The sequence below is a fragment of the Chiloscyllium punctatum genome, chromosome 5 (genome assembly GCF_047496795.1).
Source record: "Chiloscyllium punctatum isolate Juve2018m chromosome 5, sChiPun1.3, whole genome shotgun sequence".
Lineage (NCBI taxonomy): Eukaryota > Metazoa > Chordata > Chondrichthyes > Orectolobiformes > Hemiscylliidae > Chiloscyllium > Chiloscyllium punctatum.
The window spans coordinates 4,308,846-4,324,659 of record NC_092743.1 but is presented as its reverse complement, the minus strand read 5'-3'; the positions used below and the strand labels follow the sequence as shown (position 1 = coordinate 4,324,659).

General features: G+C 46.9%; 1 protein-coding gene across 2 annotated transcripts in view; it reads left to right on the top strand.

The window, feature by feature from the left end:
- Positions 1-15,557, top strand: part of LOC140476836 (uncharacterized) — a 63,861-nt gene extending 48,304 nt beyond the window's left edge. For both annotated transcript variants that reach the window (XM_072569649.1, XM_072569648.1), the window contains one exon: positions 14,445-15,557. In XM_072569649.1, coding sequence (XP_072425750.1) covers positions 14,445-14,619 — 175 coding nt within the window. In that variant the 3' untranslated portion in view covers positions 14,620-15,557. The remainder of the gene's footprint in view (positions 1-14,444) is intronic.
- The last annotated feature ends 257 nt before the right edge of the window (positions 15,558-15,814 follow it).

Genomic DNA, 15,814 nt, shown 5'->3' with positions numbered 1-15,814 from the left:
CATCTCAGCAATCCCGTTTCCGTGACCTGCCGCATACATAATTGTCAAACTGAACAGCTGCAACAACAAGCTCCATCGAAACAGGCTGGCATTGTTATAGAACATAGAACATAGAACAGTACAGCACAGAACAGGCCCTTCAGCCCACGATGTTGTGCCGACCACTGATCCTCATGTATGTACCCTCAAATTTCTGTGACCATATGCATGTCCAGTAGTGTCTTAAATGTCCCCAATGACCTTGCTTCCACAACTGCTGCTGGCAACGCATTCCATGCTCTCACAACTCTCTGTGTAAAGAACCTGCCTCTGACATCCCCTCTATACTTTCCTGTTGTTCTTAAATTGTTCCACAAATGTCAATGGCTTGTGATCAGTGTATACGATTGTCTCAGACGCATTGCTGGTAATATAAACACTTCAGTGTTGTCATGCCAACACCAAGCTTAAAGTCTCTTTCTCCACCGTTGAGTATTTCTGTTGATGAACGTTCAACTTCCTGGAAAATACCCGATGGGTCTTTCTATTCCCTCGTCATCCTCCTGCAGGAGCACCGCACCAACACCCACACCACTGACATCGATAGCCACTTCGAAAGGCTTCATGTAATCCGGTGTGGCTAATACTGGGGCGGTGGTCACATGCCTTTTGACAGTCCGCTGTCCACTGAAACGTCTTGCCCTTTTTTAACAATTTGGTGAGTGGAGCAGCCACATTGCGAAGGTTCGGCACAAACTTTCGGTAAAATCCACTCAACCCCAGGAACCGTAGGACTGCTTTTCTCATAGATGGTGTGGGAAATTCCCCAGTTACTTTTGTCTTCACGTCCTGTGGGGCCATTTGTCCATTTCCAATAAAATGGCCCAGGAAGGTGACCTGGGCTTTGACAAATTCACTTTTAGCCAGGTTTACCACCAAGCTGCCTTCCGGAGTTGATCGATAAATACTTAAATGTACCTTCCATGAGTGACTAAAAATTGCCAGGTCATCAATATACACCACACAGTTGGGTAATCTGGCAATGACCTTATTAGAGTCATAGAGATGTACAGCATGGAAACAGACCCTTCGGTCCAACCCGTCCATGCCGACCAGATATCCCAACCCAATCTAGTCCCACCTGTCAGCACCCGGCCCATATCTCTCCAAACCCTTCCTATTCATATACCCATCCAAATGCTTCTTAAATGTTGCAATTGTACCAGCCTCCACCACATCGTCTGGCAGCTCATTCCATACACGTACTACCCTCTGCGTGAAAAAGTTGCCCCTTAGGTCTCTTTTATATCTTTCCCCTCTCACCCTAAACCTATGCCCTCTAGTTCTGGACTCCCCCACCCCAGGGAAAAGACTTTGTCAATTTATCCTATCCATGCCCCTCATAATTTTGTAAACCTCTATAAGGTCACCCCTCAGCCTCCGACGCTCCAGGGAAAACAGCCCCAGCCTGTTCAGTCTGTCCCTGTAGCTCAAATCCTCCAACCCTGGCAACATCCTTGTAAATCTTTTCTGAACCCTTTCATGTTTCACAACATCTTTCCGATAAGAAGGAGACCAGAATTGTACGCAATATTCCAACAGTGGCCGAACCAATGTCCTGTACAGCCACAACATGACCTCCCAACTCCTGTACTCAATACTCTGACCAATAAAGGAAAGCATACCAAACGCCATCTTCACTATCCTATCTACCTGTGACTCCACTTTCAAGGAGCTATGAACCTGCACTCCAAGGTCTCTTTGTTCAGCAACACTCTCTAGGACCTTACCATTAAGTGTATAAGTCCTGCTAAGATTTGTTTTCCCAAAATGCAGCACCTCGCATTTATCTGAATTAAACTCCATTTGCCACTTCTCAGCCCATTGGCCCATCTGGTCCAGATCCTGTTGTAATCTGAGGTAACCCTCTTTGCTGTCCACTACACCTCCAATTTTGGTGTCATCTGCAAACGTACTGACTCTACCTCTTATGCTCACATCCAAATCATTTATGTAAATGACAAAACGTAGAGGACCCAGCACCGATCCTTGTGGCACTGCACTGGTCACAGACCTACAGTCTGAAAAACAACCCTCCACCACCACCTTTGAGCCAGTTCTGTATCCAACTGCCTAATTCTCCCTCTATTCCATGAGATCTAACCTTGCTAATCAGTGTCCCATGGGGAACCTTGTCGAACACCTTGCTGAAGTCCGTATGGATCACATCCACTGCTCTGCCCTCATCAATCCTCTTTGTTACTTCCTCAAAAAAACACAATCAAGTTTGTGAGACATGATTTCTCATGCACAAAGCCATGTTGACTATCCCTAATCAGTCCTTGCCTTTCCAAATACATGTACATTCTGACCCTCAGGATTCCCTCCAACAACTTGCCCACCACCGAGGTCAGGCTCACCAGTCTATAGTTCCCTGGCTTGTCCTTACCACCCTTCTTAAACCATGGCACCACGTTAGCCAACCTCCAGTCTCCCGGCACCTCACCTGTGACGATCGATGATACAAATATCTCAGCAAGAGGTCCCTGCAATCACTTCTCTAGCTTCCCATTGAGTTCTCGGGTACACCTGATCAGGTCCTGGGGATTTATCCACATTTATGCGTTTCAAGACACCCAGCACTTCCTCCTCTGTAATTTGGAAATTTTGCAAGGTGTCACCATCTATTTCCCTAAAGCCTATACCTTCCAAATCCTTTTCCACAGTAAATACTGATGCAAAATACTCTCTCTAGTATCTCCCCAATTTTCGGCGGCTCCACACAAAGGCCTCCTTGGTGATCATTGAGGGGCCCTATTCTCTCCCTCGTTACCCTTTTGTCCCTGATGTATTTGTAAAAACACTTTGGATTCTTCTTCATTCTATTTGCCAAAGCTATCTCATGTCCCCGTTTTGCCCTCCTGATTTCCCTCTTAAGTATACCCCTACTCCCTTTATACTCTTCTAAGGATTCACTCGATCTATCCTGTCTATACCTGACATATGCTTCCTTCTTTTTCTTAACCAAGCCCTCAATTTCTTTAGTCATCCAGCATTCCTTATACCTACCAGCCTTCCCTTTCACCCTGACAGGAATATACTTTTTCTGGATTCTCGTTATCTCATTTCTGAAGGCTTCCCATTTTCCAGCCGTCCCTTTACCTGCGAACATCTGCCTCCAATCAGCTCTCGAAAATTCTTGCCTAATACCATTAAAATTGGCCTTTCTCCAATTTAGAACTTCAACTTTTAAATCTGGTCTATCCTTTTCCATTACTATTTTAAATCTAATAGAATTATGGCCGCTGGCCCCAAAGTGCTCCCCCACTGACACCTCAGTCACCCGCCCTGCCTTATTTCCCAAGAGTAGGTCAAGTTTTACACCTTCTTTAGTAGGTACATCCACATACTGAATCAGAAAATTGTCATGTACACACTTAACAAATACCTCTCCATCTGAACTCTTAACACAATGGCAGTCCCAGTCTATGTTTGGAAAGTTAAAATCCCCGACCATAAACACCCTATTATTCTTACAGATAACTGAGATCTCCTTACAAGTTTGTTTCTCAATTTCCCTCTGACCATTAGGGGGTTTATAATACAATCCCAAAAAGGTGATCATCCCTTTCTTACTTCTCAGTTCTACCCAAATAACCTCCCTGGATGTATTTCTGGGAATATCCTCCCTCAGCACAGCTGTAATGCTATCCCTTATCCCTTATCCCTTACGACATACGTAGGAAGAGGGGTGGGGAGGTCATTCAGGAGCTCAGGGAGTTAGGCTGGAAACTAAAAGCTAGGACAGTCATCATCTCTGGGATGTTGCCGGTGCCACGTGACAGTGAGGCAAGGAACAGGAAGAGAGTGCAATTGAACACGTGGCTGCAAGGATGGTGTAGGAGGGAGGGCTTCAGGTATTTGGACAATTGGACTGCATTCTGGGGAAGGTGGGACCTGTACAAGCAGGACAGGTTGCACCTGAACCAGAAGGGCACCAATATCCTGGGAGGTAGGTTTGCTAGCACTCTTTGGGGGGGTTTAAACTAATTTGGCAGGGGGATGGGATCCGGACTTGTAGTCCAGCAAGGAGGTTAGCTGTTTTTCAGGATGTCCAAGAATGTAGGGAGGCTGTGGAGAAGGTAGCACTGACAGGGAATACTTGCGGACACAGAGATGGGCTCAAGTGTGTATACTTCAACGCAAGGAGTATCAGAAATAAGGTGGGTGAACTTAAGGTGGATCGGTACTTGGGACTACGATGTTGTGGCCATCACGGAAACGTGGATAGAAGAGGGACAGGAATGGTTGTTGGAGGTTCCTGGTTACAGATGTTTCAGCAAGATTAGGGAGGGTGGTAAAAAAGGAGGGGGGGGGGTGTGGCGTTGCTAATTAGAAATGGTATAATGGCTGCAGAAAGGCAGTTTGAGGGGGATCTGCCTTTGGAGGTAGTCTGGGCTGAAGTCAGAAATAGGAAAGGTGCAGTCACCTTGTTGGGTGTTTACTATAGGCCCCCCAAGAGCAGCAGAGATGTGGAGAAACAGATTGGGAAACAGATTTTGGAAAGGTGCAGAAGCCACAGGGTAGAAGTCATGGGCGATTTCAACTTCCCAAATATTGATTGGAAGCTCTTTGGATCAAGTAGATTGGACGGGGCGGTGCAGTGTTTGTGCAGTGTGTCCAGGAAGCTTTTCTAACTCAGTGTGTAGATTGTCCGAACAGAGGGGAGGCCATATTGGATTTGGTACTTGGTAACGAACCGGGACAAGTGATGGGCTTGTTAGTGGGTGAGCATTTTGGTGATGGCGACCACAATTCTGTGACTTTCACTTTGGTTATGGAGAGAGATAGGTGCGTGCAACAGGGCAGGTTTTACAATTGGGGGAAGGATAAATACGATGCTGCAAGACGGGATTTGAGGAGCATAGGCTATCAGGGAAGGATGTCGTTGAAATGTGGAACGTTTTCAAGGAACAGATACGACGTGTCCTTGATATGTTTGTACTGTCAGGCAGGAAAGAGATGGTCGTGTGGAGGGACCTTGGTTGATGAGGGAGGTTGAATGTCTAGTAAAGAGGAAGAAGGAGGCTTACATAAGGTTGAGGAAACAAGGTTCAGATAGAGTTTTGGAGGGATTCAGGATAGCCAGGAGGGAGCTGAAGAAAGGGATTAGGAGAGGTAAGAGAGGGCATGAAAAATCTTTGGCGGGTAGGATCAAGGATAACCCCAAGGCCTTTTATGCATATGTGAGAAACATGAGAATGACAAGAACGAGGGTAGGTAAAAACAATGACTGCAGATGCTGAAAATCAAATACTGGATTAGTGGTGCTGGAAGAGCACAGCAGTTCAGGCAGCATCCAACGAGCAGCGAAATCAACATTTCGGGCAAAAGCCCTTCATGAGGGCTTTTGCCCGAAACGTTGATTTCGCTGCTCGTTGGATGCTGCCTGAACTGCTGTGCTCTTCCAGCACCACTAATCCAAGAACGAGGGTAGGTCCAATCAAGGACAGTAGTGGGAGACTGTGTATTGAGTCGGAAGAGATAGGAGAGGTCTTGGATGAGTACTTTTCTTCAGAATTTACAAATGAGAGGGACTGTATTGTTGAAGAGGAGAGTGTGAAACTATCCACAACTCCACCAATCTTCGTATCATCTGCAAATTTACTGACCCACCCTTCGACTGTGGGAGTGGCAGAGTCAGAATCATTGGTGAACTTTAAGCGGCAATTGAATAGGTACATGGATAGGTGCTTAAGCTAGGACAAATGTTCGGCACAACATCGTGGGCCGAAGGGCCTGTTCTGTGCTGTATTGTTCTACGTTCTATGTTCTATATTAGTCAGTCTCTGAAATGTGACCGGAGTGTTTTTCATACCAAATGGCATGACTTTAAACTGATACAGTCCATCTGGTGTTACATAAGCTGAAACTGCCTTTGCTCTCTCTGACAGAGGTAGCCTCTGAGCAAATCCAACTTAGAAATGTAAGTTGTTTGTCCCACTTTATTGACATGACCCTCCAGCCACAGAATAGGATATGGATCAGTGTTGAGTTTACGATAGTCCACACATAACCTGTTACTGGAGGTGACACCAATACCTTACGCTGAACACTGGAGCAACTGGGCTTGTATACCCTTGAGTTTAGAAGACTGAGAGGGGATCTGATTGAGACATTTTAGATTATTAAAGGATTGGACACTCTGGAGGCAGAAAACATGTTTCCGCTGATGGGTGAGTCCCGAACCAGAGGATACAGCTTAAAAATACGGGGTAGACCATTTAGTACAGAGATGAGGAGAAACATCTTCACCCAGAGAGTGGTGGGTGTGTGGAATACTCTGCCCCAGAGGGCAGTGGAGGCCCAGTCTCTGGATTCATTTAAGAAAGAGTTGGATAGAGCTCTCAAGGATAGTGGAATCAAGGGTTATAGAGATAAGGCAGGAACAGGATACTGATTGAGGATGATCAGCCATGATCATAATGAATCGTGGTGCTGGCTCGAAGGACAAAATGGCCTACTCCTGCACCTATTGTCTATTGTCTTATCCCCAACTGCAAAATTGTGAATTTGTGATTTCATATCTGCTTCCTGTTTTGTTGTATGTTGTGATACTTTTAAATGCTGTCTAGCCAACTCTCCAGCTCTATTTAATCGTTCTCTAAAATCTGACACATTGTCCTGTCTGAATTCTGACTTATTAACTTCTCCTTAATCAGTTTTAACGGTCCTCTTACTTCATGCCCAAAAATTATTTCAAATGGATTGAATTTGTTTGATCCATTCGGTGCATTTCTGATTGCAAAAAGTACAATTGGAACTCCATTATCCCAATCATCTGGATAATCCTGACCATACGCCCTCAACATGGTCTTTAGTGTTTGATGCCATCTCTCTAGGGCTCCCTGTGATTCCGGGTGGTATGCAGTTGATTTGAAATGCTTTATTCCCAAGTTATCCATAACCTCCTTGAATAGTTTGGATGTGACGTTTGACCCTTGATCTGACTGTATTCTATTGGTAGTCCGTAACTAGTAAAAAAAAAATTAAGTGGTTCTTCTACAACCCAATTAGCTGTGATGTTGCTTAATGGGATTGCCTCTAGAAATCTAGAAGACACATCCATTATTGTTCATAAATACTTATTCCCACTTCTTGTTTGAGGTAGGTATGTAGTCAATCAAGGCTGTTGTGAAAGGTTCCTCAAATGCTAGAGTAGGTATTAACTGTGCAGGTGTTATTACGGTCTGTGGTTTTCCGATTAGCTGGCATGTATGACATGTCTGGCAAAACTCAACCACATCTCTGTGTAGTCCAAACCAGTAAAAATGCCTTTGTATTTTAGTCTGTGTTTTCCTCACCCCTAAATGACCTCCAAGTGGTAGCTCATGCGCCACTTGCAGCATGTCCTTTCTATACCCTACTGGCAAAATAATTTGATGAATCTCTGCCCATTTCTCATCTGCTTGAACGTGTGATTGTCTCCATTTCCTCATTAAGACATCATTTGTTAAGTAATAACACACAGGAAGGCATTCACTCTCCTTCTCTGTATATGCCTTTTGATATAACTGTTTTAAGTTGTCATCTTTGTGCTCTAATTCACTCAGCTTAGCAGAGCTACAGATACTGGCATGTTAACCTATTTGGTCCTTCTCTGCCCCACTAAGCTGATCAAAGAAAGTTTTGGATAACGCTATGTCAGCTTCCTTATCTGGGCCTTTTGATCTCTCCTCCTTCAGCTTGTACCTCTGTGATTGGGAAAATTCCTGAATAAAGATCCTTCATTTCTTCAGTTGCCTGTGTCACCACTGGCTTTTCAACTACAGTAGGCAGCACACTTACTGGTGAATCAATGATATCATTTGCAAGGGCATGTTGTATTCCTGGAGCTGAGAGTTTGTCCAATACTCCTACCACAAATTCTCCACTCCTCTCTGGACTCTGTAGCTTCACTTTACATAATTGAGCACTTTTTGTCTCACCATGGATTCCTGATACCAGTACCTTTTTGGCAACAGTCCCTCAGGAGTGCATATATCCCCTTCCTTCAGCATTACAGACTGAGAGGATCCTGTTCCCTTGATATTGTAACCTCCTTACCTATTACTCCTGGGCTATGTGAATAAACTTTACCCTCGCATGTACATTTTTTAAGCTGATCTGGCACTTCCTCCTTAACCAACCTCTGATCAGTTTGTTCACTCTGAGGCAGTTGTCTAACTACCCTTGTGCTTTTTGTTACTAGTCCAACAAAACTCCCAGGCTTGTCTGGTTTTCCTACATCTGGCTTTCTCCTAGCCCACCAACACTGTGATTTTGTGTGGCCCACTTTATTACAATGAAAACACCAGAGCTTTTTAACTTCTTTGTCCCCCTCGAAGGTTTCTTTTTTACCCTGTGGTAAATTATCCCTATCATCTTCACTGGGATCTACCTTTCCCTTTCCATGTGAGGATTTTTCTATGCCTGAGTTTCGATCCCTCATGGACTGAAATTGATTCTGGAAGCCAAACCGTGTTTTATGGACCAGCTCATAACCATCAGCCCCTTCAGCTGCTAACCTTGTCAATTTAACTCTCTGCTCTTCCCCGTGAGTTCACACTACTTCCTCACTGAGCCTTCCCTCAGCCTTAATCTCCAACCTTTTAAGCTGACTTTCCTTTTTAAAAGTGGCAGTTTTTGAAGTTCAAAAGCTCTCTCTTTTTCTTTCTCTGCTCTCTCTCTTTTCCCTCTCTTTTGCTTTTAATTGTATCTCAAGCTGTTTAATTTCTGCTGCCTTTTCCTTATTAGATTACTTACAGTGTGGAAACAGGCCCTTTGGCCCAACAAGTCCACACCGCCCCGCCGAAGCGTAACCCACCCATACCCCTACATCTACATTTACCCCTTACCTAACACTATGGGCAATTTAGCATGGCCAATTCACCTGGCCTGCACATCTTTGGACTGTGGGAGGAAACCGGAGCACCTGGAGGAAACCCACGCAGACACGGGGAGAATGTGCAAACTCCACACAGTCAGTCGCCTGAGGCGGGAATTGAACCCAGGTCTCTGGCGCTGTGAGGCAGCAGTGCTAACCACTGTGCCACCGTGCTTATCTCTCGCCTCTAACTCAAGCTGCTTCATTTGCAATTGAGTCCTTGCCATCTCTATAGATTCTGATGGTTTCTCCAACAAGTTTAATTGCTGAGCTGCTGCTGTAATTCCCTCTCCTTTCCTCACAGAAGCAGGCAGTTCCAATTCCAGTTTCCCTGTTAATACTTGCAACTTGGTTATATTCACTTTTTGTAAAGACGCCACATCCAAATCCAGAAAACACTTGGTGACTGAGACAGTTGATCCTATCCCAAGCTTTGTCTCCCCAACCAAACCAACACCCAAAATAAAGATGCTAGCACCTACCAGTCGCTGTTTAAAATCCCGCAAAGAGCCCCCAGTCTGTTATGGGCCAGGCCAGACCACTCAAAACATTGGATGTAGGTTTGCTCGCTGAGCTGAAAGGTTCATTTCTATTTATAGAATAGAAAGCAGGAAATGTCAGCATTGCTTCGCCTGAGGTCCACTGAAGATGTTACCTAGTAAGGTAATGAAACGTCTGGAAATGAATCTTTCAGCTTAGCGAGCAAACCTACACCCAAAACCTCAACCTGAGCAACAAATCTTCTCAAAACTCACCACCCAAAACATTCTTAAGCAGGCAGCTCAGACCATAACTTTGCAATTTGTTTCAGTAAGTCTACAGTGAGCATTACTCAGAGTAGGATAGCTAGGTTGACTACTAGATTTTAAAACAGACAAAAATTTATTCACAAAATTACACAAGGAGCAGAATAAAGAACCCCTGCAGAACTCAACCCATCCAGCTAGACTGAATTATGCTGTTCCGGATATACACAACAATCCCAATTAGCAAACTCCCTTTAATAACCAGTATAAATGGAATACATGCTTACAGGTTGAAGTTGAAGGGCAGAAAAGAGAGTGAGAGAGTTTCCACACAGCTCCCTGTTGAATTTCCAATCAGTTCAAGACTGAACTAAAACTGCCCTGTTAGAGGGCTGACCACTCCCCTTTCATTATACAGGTCACTTCTAAAACCTGACCACTTTGGCCTGAAGTCTCCTCTGTTTACATATAAACAAAAGGCCTCTCAAAATCCTTTTCATCTCTGTACCAAACCAGATTGATCAGAGCCTGGCCCAGTATATTGCCCTTTGAAAAATGATCAAGGACAGTGTCTCCTTGAGCCAAGGAACAGCTTTTAGTTTAAAAAAGAGACTAGCTTTGTGACACGCGCGTGCTCTCTATCTCTCTCTCTCCCACACTCTCTCTCCCACACTCTCTCTCCCACACTCTCTCTCCCACACTCTCTCTCCCACTCTCTCTCTCCCACTCTCTCTCTCCCACTCTCTCTCTCCCACTCTCTCTCTCCCACTCTCTCTCTCCCACTCTCTCTCTCCCACTCTCTCTCTCCCACTCTCTCTCTCTCTCTCCCACTCTCCCTCTCTCCCTCTCTCCCTCTCTCCCACTCTCCCACTCTCCCACTCTCCCTCTCTCCCACTCTCCCACTCTCCCACTCTCCCACTCTCCCACTCTCCCACTCTCCCTCTCTCCCTCTCTCCCACTCTCCCACTCTCCCTCTCTCCCTCTCTCCCACTCTCCCACTCTCCCTCTCTCCCTCTCTCCCTCTCTCCCACTCTCCCACTCTCCCACTCTCCCACTCTCCCACTCTCCCACTCTCCCACTCTCCCACTCTCCCACTCTCCCACTCTCCCACTCTCCCTCTCTCCCTCTCTCCCTCTCTCCCACTCTCCCACTCTCCCCCTCTCTCCCCCTCTCTCCCCCTCTCTCCCCCTCTCTCCCCCCTCTCTCCCCCTCTCTCCCCCCTCTCTCCCCCCTCTCTCCCCCTCTCTCCCCCTCTCTCCCTCTCTCCCTCTCTCCCTCTCTCCCTCTCTCTCCCTCTCTCCCTCTCTCCCACTCTCCCACTCTCCCACTCTCCCACTCTCCCACTCTCCCACTCTCCCTCTCTCCCTCTCTCCCTCTCTCCCTCTCTCCCTCTCTCCCTCTCTCCCTCTCTCTCCCTCTCTCCCTCTCTCTCCCCCTCTCCCCCTCTCCCCCTCTCCCCCTCTCCCCCTCTCCCCCTCTCCCCCTCTCTCCCTCTCTCCCTCTCTCCCTCTCTCCCTCTCTCCCACTCTCCCACTCTCCCACTCTCCCACTCTCCCACTCTCCCACTCTCCCTCTCTCCCTCTCTCCCTCTCTCCCACTCTGTCACTCTCTCTCCCACTCTGTCTCACACTCTCTATCTTTTTCTGTCTCACTTACTCTCGTTCACTCTCTCACTCTCTTTCTCTCACTCTATCTCTCTCTCTCTATCTCTCTCTCTGACATACTCTGTCTCTCTCTCTGTCACACAATCTCTCTCTCTGACATGCTCTATCTCTCTCACACTCTGTGTCTCTCTCTGTCATACAATCTCTCACACACTCTGACTCTCGCTCACTCTTGTTCACTCTCTCACACTCACTTTCTCACACTCTGTTGCTCTCTCTTGCACTCTATCTCTCGCAGTCTCTCACACTTGCTCTCTCTAAATCTAACTCACTCTGACTCTCACACTCACTCTCACACTCTGTCACTCTCTCTTCCTCACACTCTCTCCCTCTCTCACACACACACACCACCACACTCTCTTTCACTTGCCCTCTCTCACTCACTCGCTCACTCATTCACACTCTCTCATACACACCATACTCTCTCACACATATGTGCATTCTTACACACACACACATGCACACACTCTTACACTGTCACTCTCACGCACACACACTCTCTCTTTTTCCCCAACCCACCCCCTGTCATTCTCTCTCTCTCTCTCCCTCTCTCTCTCTCTCTCTCTCTCTCTCTCTCTCTCTCTCTCTCTCTCTCTCTCTCTCTCATACTCTCTATCTCACACACACATACCAGTCACCAGCATTCCAGTAAATTGTTTTTCTGCGGTGTGGATCTCTGGGGTCTGTGCTTGGCATGACCTTCCAGAACGAGCTGTGGACGGACTCGCGGAGCAGCTGCATATGTGCTCAACTTCAAGGGAACATTGGTGTTCTCCCCTGTACACGCTCACTCCAAATCAAGCAAGATCCAATGTGTATTATTGACCAGGTGCACTGTAGAAATTCACCAAGGCTCCTCCCAAACCCATACCCACTACCATCAAGGGCATTAGATACATGGGAACACCACAACCTACAAGGTCCCCATCAAGCCGCTCACCGTTCCTTCAATGTTGCTGGGTTCGAATCCTGGAATTCCCTCCCTTAGAGAATTGTGGGTTTATCTACAGCACATGGACTGCAGCGGTTTCAGAAGGCAGCTCAGCAACTAAGGATGGGTAGTAACTCTTTAACTGAGCCAGGGACTCATCCATCCATAAGGTATAGGAGTAGAATTAGGTTATTCAGACTCTCCGGTCTGCTTCGTTATTCAATCGTGGTTGTAATAGTTCTCAACCCCATCCTCCTGCCTTTTCTCCATAACCCTTGATCCCTGTTACTAATTGCAAATCTATCTATCTCTGTCTTAAATACACTCAGTGAGTTAACCTCCATGGCCCTCTGCAGCAATGAGTTCCACAGATTCCCGACCCTCTCCCTGAAACACTTCCTCCTCATCTCAGTTCCCATCACCCTGAGGCTGTGCCCTCAGGTCCGACTGTCTCCTGGTGGGAACGTCTTCTCCATGCCCACTCTATCCAGGGCTCTCAGTATTCTAGAAGTTTGAGCCCTTCTAGGCTGCATTGAGTACAGACCCAGAGTCTTCAAGTACTCCTCGTATGACAAGCCCTTCATCCTGGGATTATTCTTGTAAACCTCCTCTGGACCCACTCTAATGCCAGCATGTCCTTCCTTCAACACAGAGCCCAAAACTGCTCAGTATTCCATATGTGGTCTGACCAGAGCCTTGTATAGCCTCCGATGTCCTTCTCAAAATGAATGCTGACTTTGATTTCCTGATTGTGGTCTGAACCTGCAGTGTTAACCTTGAGAGAATCCTGAACTAGGATTCCCAAGGCCCTTTGTGCTTCAGTCTTCTGAAGCCTTTCCCCAGTTAGAAAATAGTCTGTGCTTCTATTCTTCCCACCAGAGTGCATAATCTCTCAATGTTCACACGTTTCCCACAGCCTGTAACACACACACATGCACAGCCAGGTGCGTGCGCGCGCGCGCACACGCACACACACACACACATATATCCCACACACACACACACATATCCTGTAAGTGAATAACAAGTGCACCGTGCTCAGAAGGAACAGGTGACATTTGAGCTCAGGTACCTCTATATCTCTCCCACAGAATCACAGAATATTTATGATATAGAAGGCGGCCATTCGGCCCAGCCACTGTAGGTTTCCCGACCCCATCACTGACTGATTGGAAGAGATAGATCCCTGTGATTGAGTGACCACTCTAGTTTGTATCATGGGACTGTCAGGATGGTAGGCTGGAAATCTGTCAGTTGTTACTGTCCAGTTACTGTAATGTTTTCAGTCTATGTGATGGATTCACTGTCACGAACATTTTGAAACTCCCACGACGTGATCCACGCTGTATTTTCTTGCTGTTAATTGTCGTGACAATCCCATGGCTTATTGAGCTGGGCTGATTAGCTCATGTTTCTCCTCTTTCACATGGTGTTGCCCATTTTTCACAATTTGTAATTAAATCTGGATAATGATGTTAGCCTGAAGCTGGTCATCTGTCCAGATCGAAGGGTTTATGTGTCGGGCACCCTGTGAAATAATGTCCCAAGGTAAGGTAACTTGCTCAGTGCTGCCAAGAAGACAGGGCTGGGTTTAGTTGATGAAATTTTGCCTGCTTCCTGGAAAGGCCTGGGTTGGAAAGAGCCCTGAAGGGGATTGGGGTGAGCGGATTGGGGCACTGCCTGCAGTTTTGAGTTGCACACTCTCAGAAGCCATAGTGAGAGAGGGATGTCTGTGCAGAAACACCAGGAAATGGCTGCTGTGTGGAGATTCTGTTCGAACAGAGGAGATTGAGGAGTGAAGTTAAATGGTGAGGCAGGCTTGAGGGGGCCAAATGGCCTACTAGGACTTCTTGTGTTCTCAAACTGATGAAAGGGTGGGGATGGAGTTGGTTATTTGAGGTTACTGACAGATGGCGAACACAATTGAATAAACAAGATTTAGGATGGGGAACAGGAGGCCCAATCTTTGAGTTGTAAGAGGGTGGGATTCAGTGAAGAACAAGTGAGATGAAAGAATGGAGGTACAGAGCAGGAACATGCTACAGCTGAGGAGGGTGTTCTGCAGCCAGCTCCCCTGCTGCCATCCCTTAGTAATGCCATAGAAAGTTACATCGTGAACTTTGCTGGAGTGGCCAGGGGCTGGCACTGATTATTCTGTCAGAGCTGACTGATGCCCGTTTGTGTGCTCTGTTTTCTAGGCCTGAGGTATGTCAGCCAGACCAGTGTGAGTCAGCTCAACCTCGATGGGACAGGAGTCACACTGCCTGCCATCAGCAGCCTCATGGCATCCTGCCCTGGCATCACCAGCATCCGAGTCAACAACCTGCACACCCACTCCCCCGACCAGGTCTCCGACGAGGAGCTGACTGCTGAGGATTGATGGGCCGGCTGGAGGAGGAGGGGGGCGAGGAGGAGGGGTACTGACTCCGCAGCACAAGACAGCCCCCCCCACCTTGGTGCAATCAAAACGGGTATCAGGAGTGAGGAGCCTCACTCTCTATCGCTCAGAGAATCCGTGTGGAAAGGAACTTCCTCACATTTAACCTGATCTTCATTCAGTTGCTGCACTTCTGGTTTTGCAGTTTGCTCACCTATTCCCCTATCAATGCCCTTAATTTTACACCCAGTCAGAGTCCTGAAGTCGGCCATCCGTAAAAAGACAACTCTAAATGCAGACTATATCTAATCCTGCGCTGTCCCTGTCCTTGGAGTGTTTGTTCGGGACAGTTTGGAGGGAACTTTACACTGTATCTAACACCATGCTGTCTCTGAGCTTGGAGTGTTTGAGGGGGATGGTGTAGAAGGAGCTTTACTCTATCTGACCTCACGCTGTCCCTTAGCTCAGAATGTTTGGTGGGGGACAGTGGAGAGGGAGCTTTGTTCTCTCTCTAACCCTGTGCTGTCCCTGTCCTGGGAGTGTTTGATGGGGGACAGAGGAGAGGGAGCTTTACTGTCTCTCTAACCTCATTCTGTCTGTGCCCTGGGGTAATAGGACTCTGATTGGGATTCCTGTAATTGGAAACTGTTCTGAATGACACAGGCTGCACTCACAGTGCTGCTGTTGAGCTCTGCGTAGTAAGCTTCATTTCGAGGGTTCTAGGTTTGCCATTTTCTGGGTCACACAATTGATTTCTGCTGATGAGGAAGGGTCTATAAGTTTTGTCCCCTTTCACCATAAGCTTTCCTTGGGAGCTGCTGGTTAGACTGGAAGGAGAGGTAGCTTTATTTTGAATAGCACTTTGCCTCCTCCTGTGCTTTGATTGATTTGTTTTTCAAAGAGAAATGTTTTGTGACTAAAAGCTAACTTGGAACCTGCTGTGTGCGACTGTTTATTTGACCTCTGGGACGGAGTATCCTGCCTTGGCCGGACAGTGTTTGGTCACTCTTTCTCTCAGGCTGTCTGATGTCAAGGTTGCTGGGGGACTGAGTTGTGCTGATACTCAGTGACACATTCTCTGCTCTTCCGTCCTTACTTGTGTGTAATGCAGTCAGAAAGTGACTGTTCAGCCCCTCCTATCCCCATACCAGTCGTCAAAAATCCATCCATCTCATTCCATCTCCCAGCGCT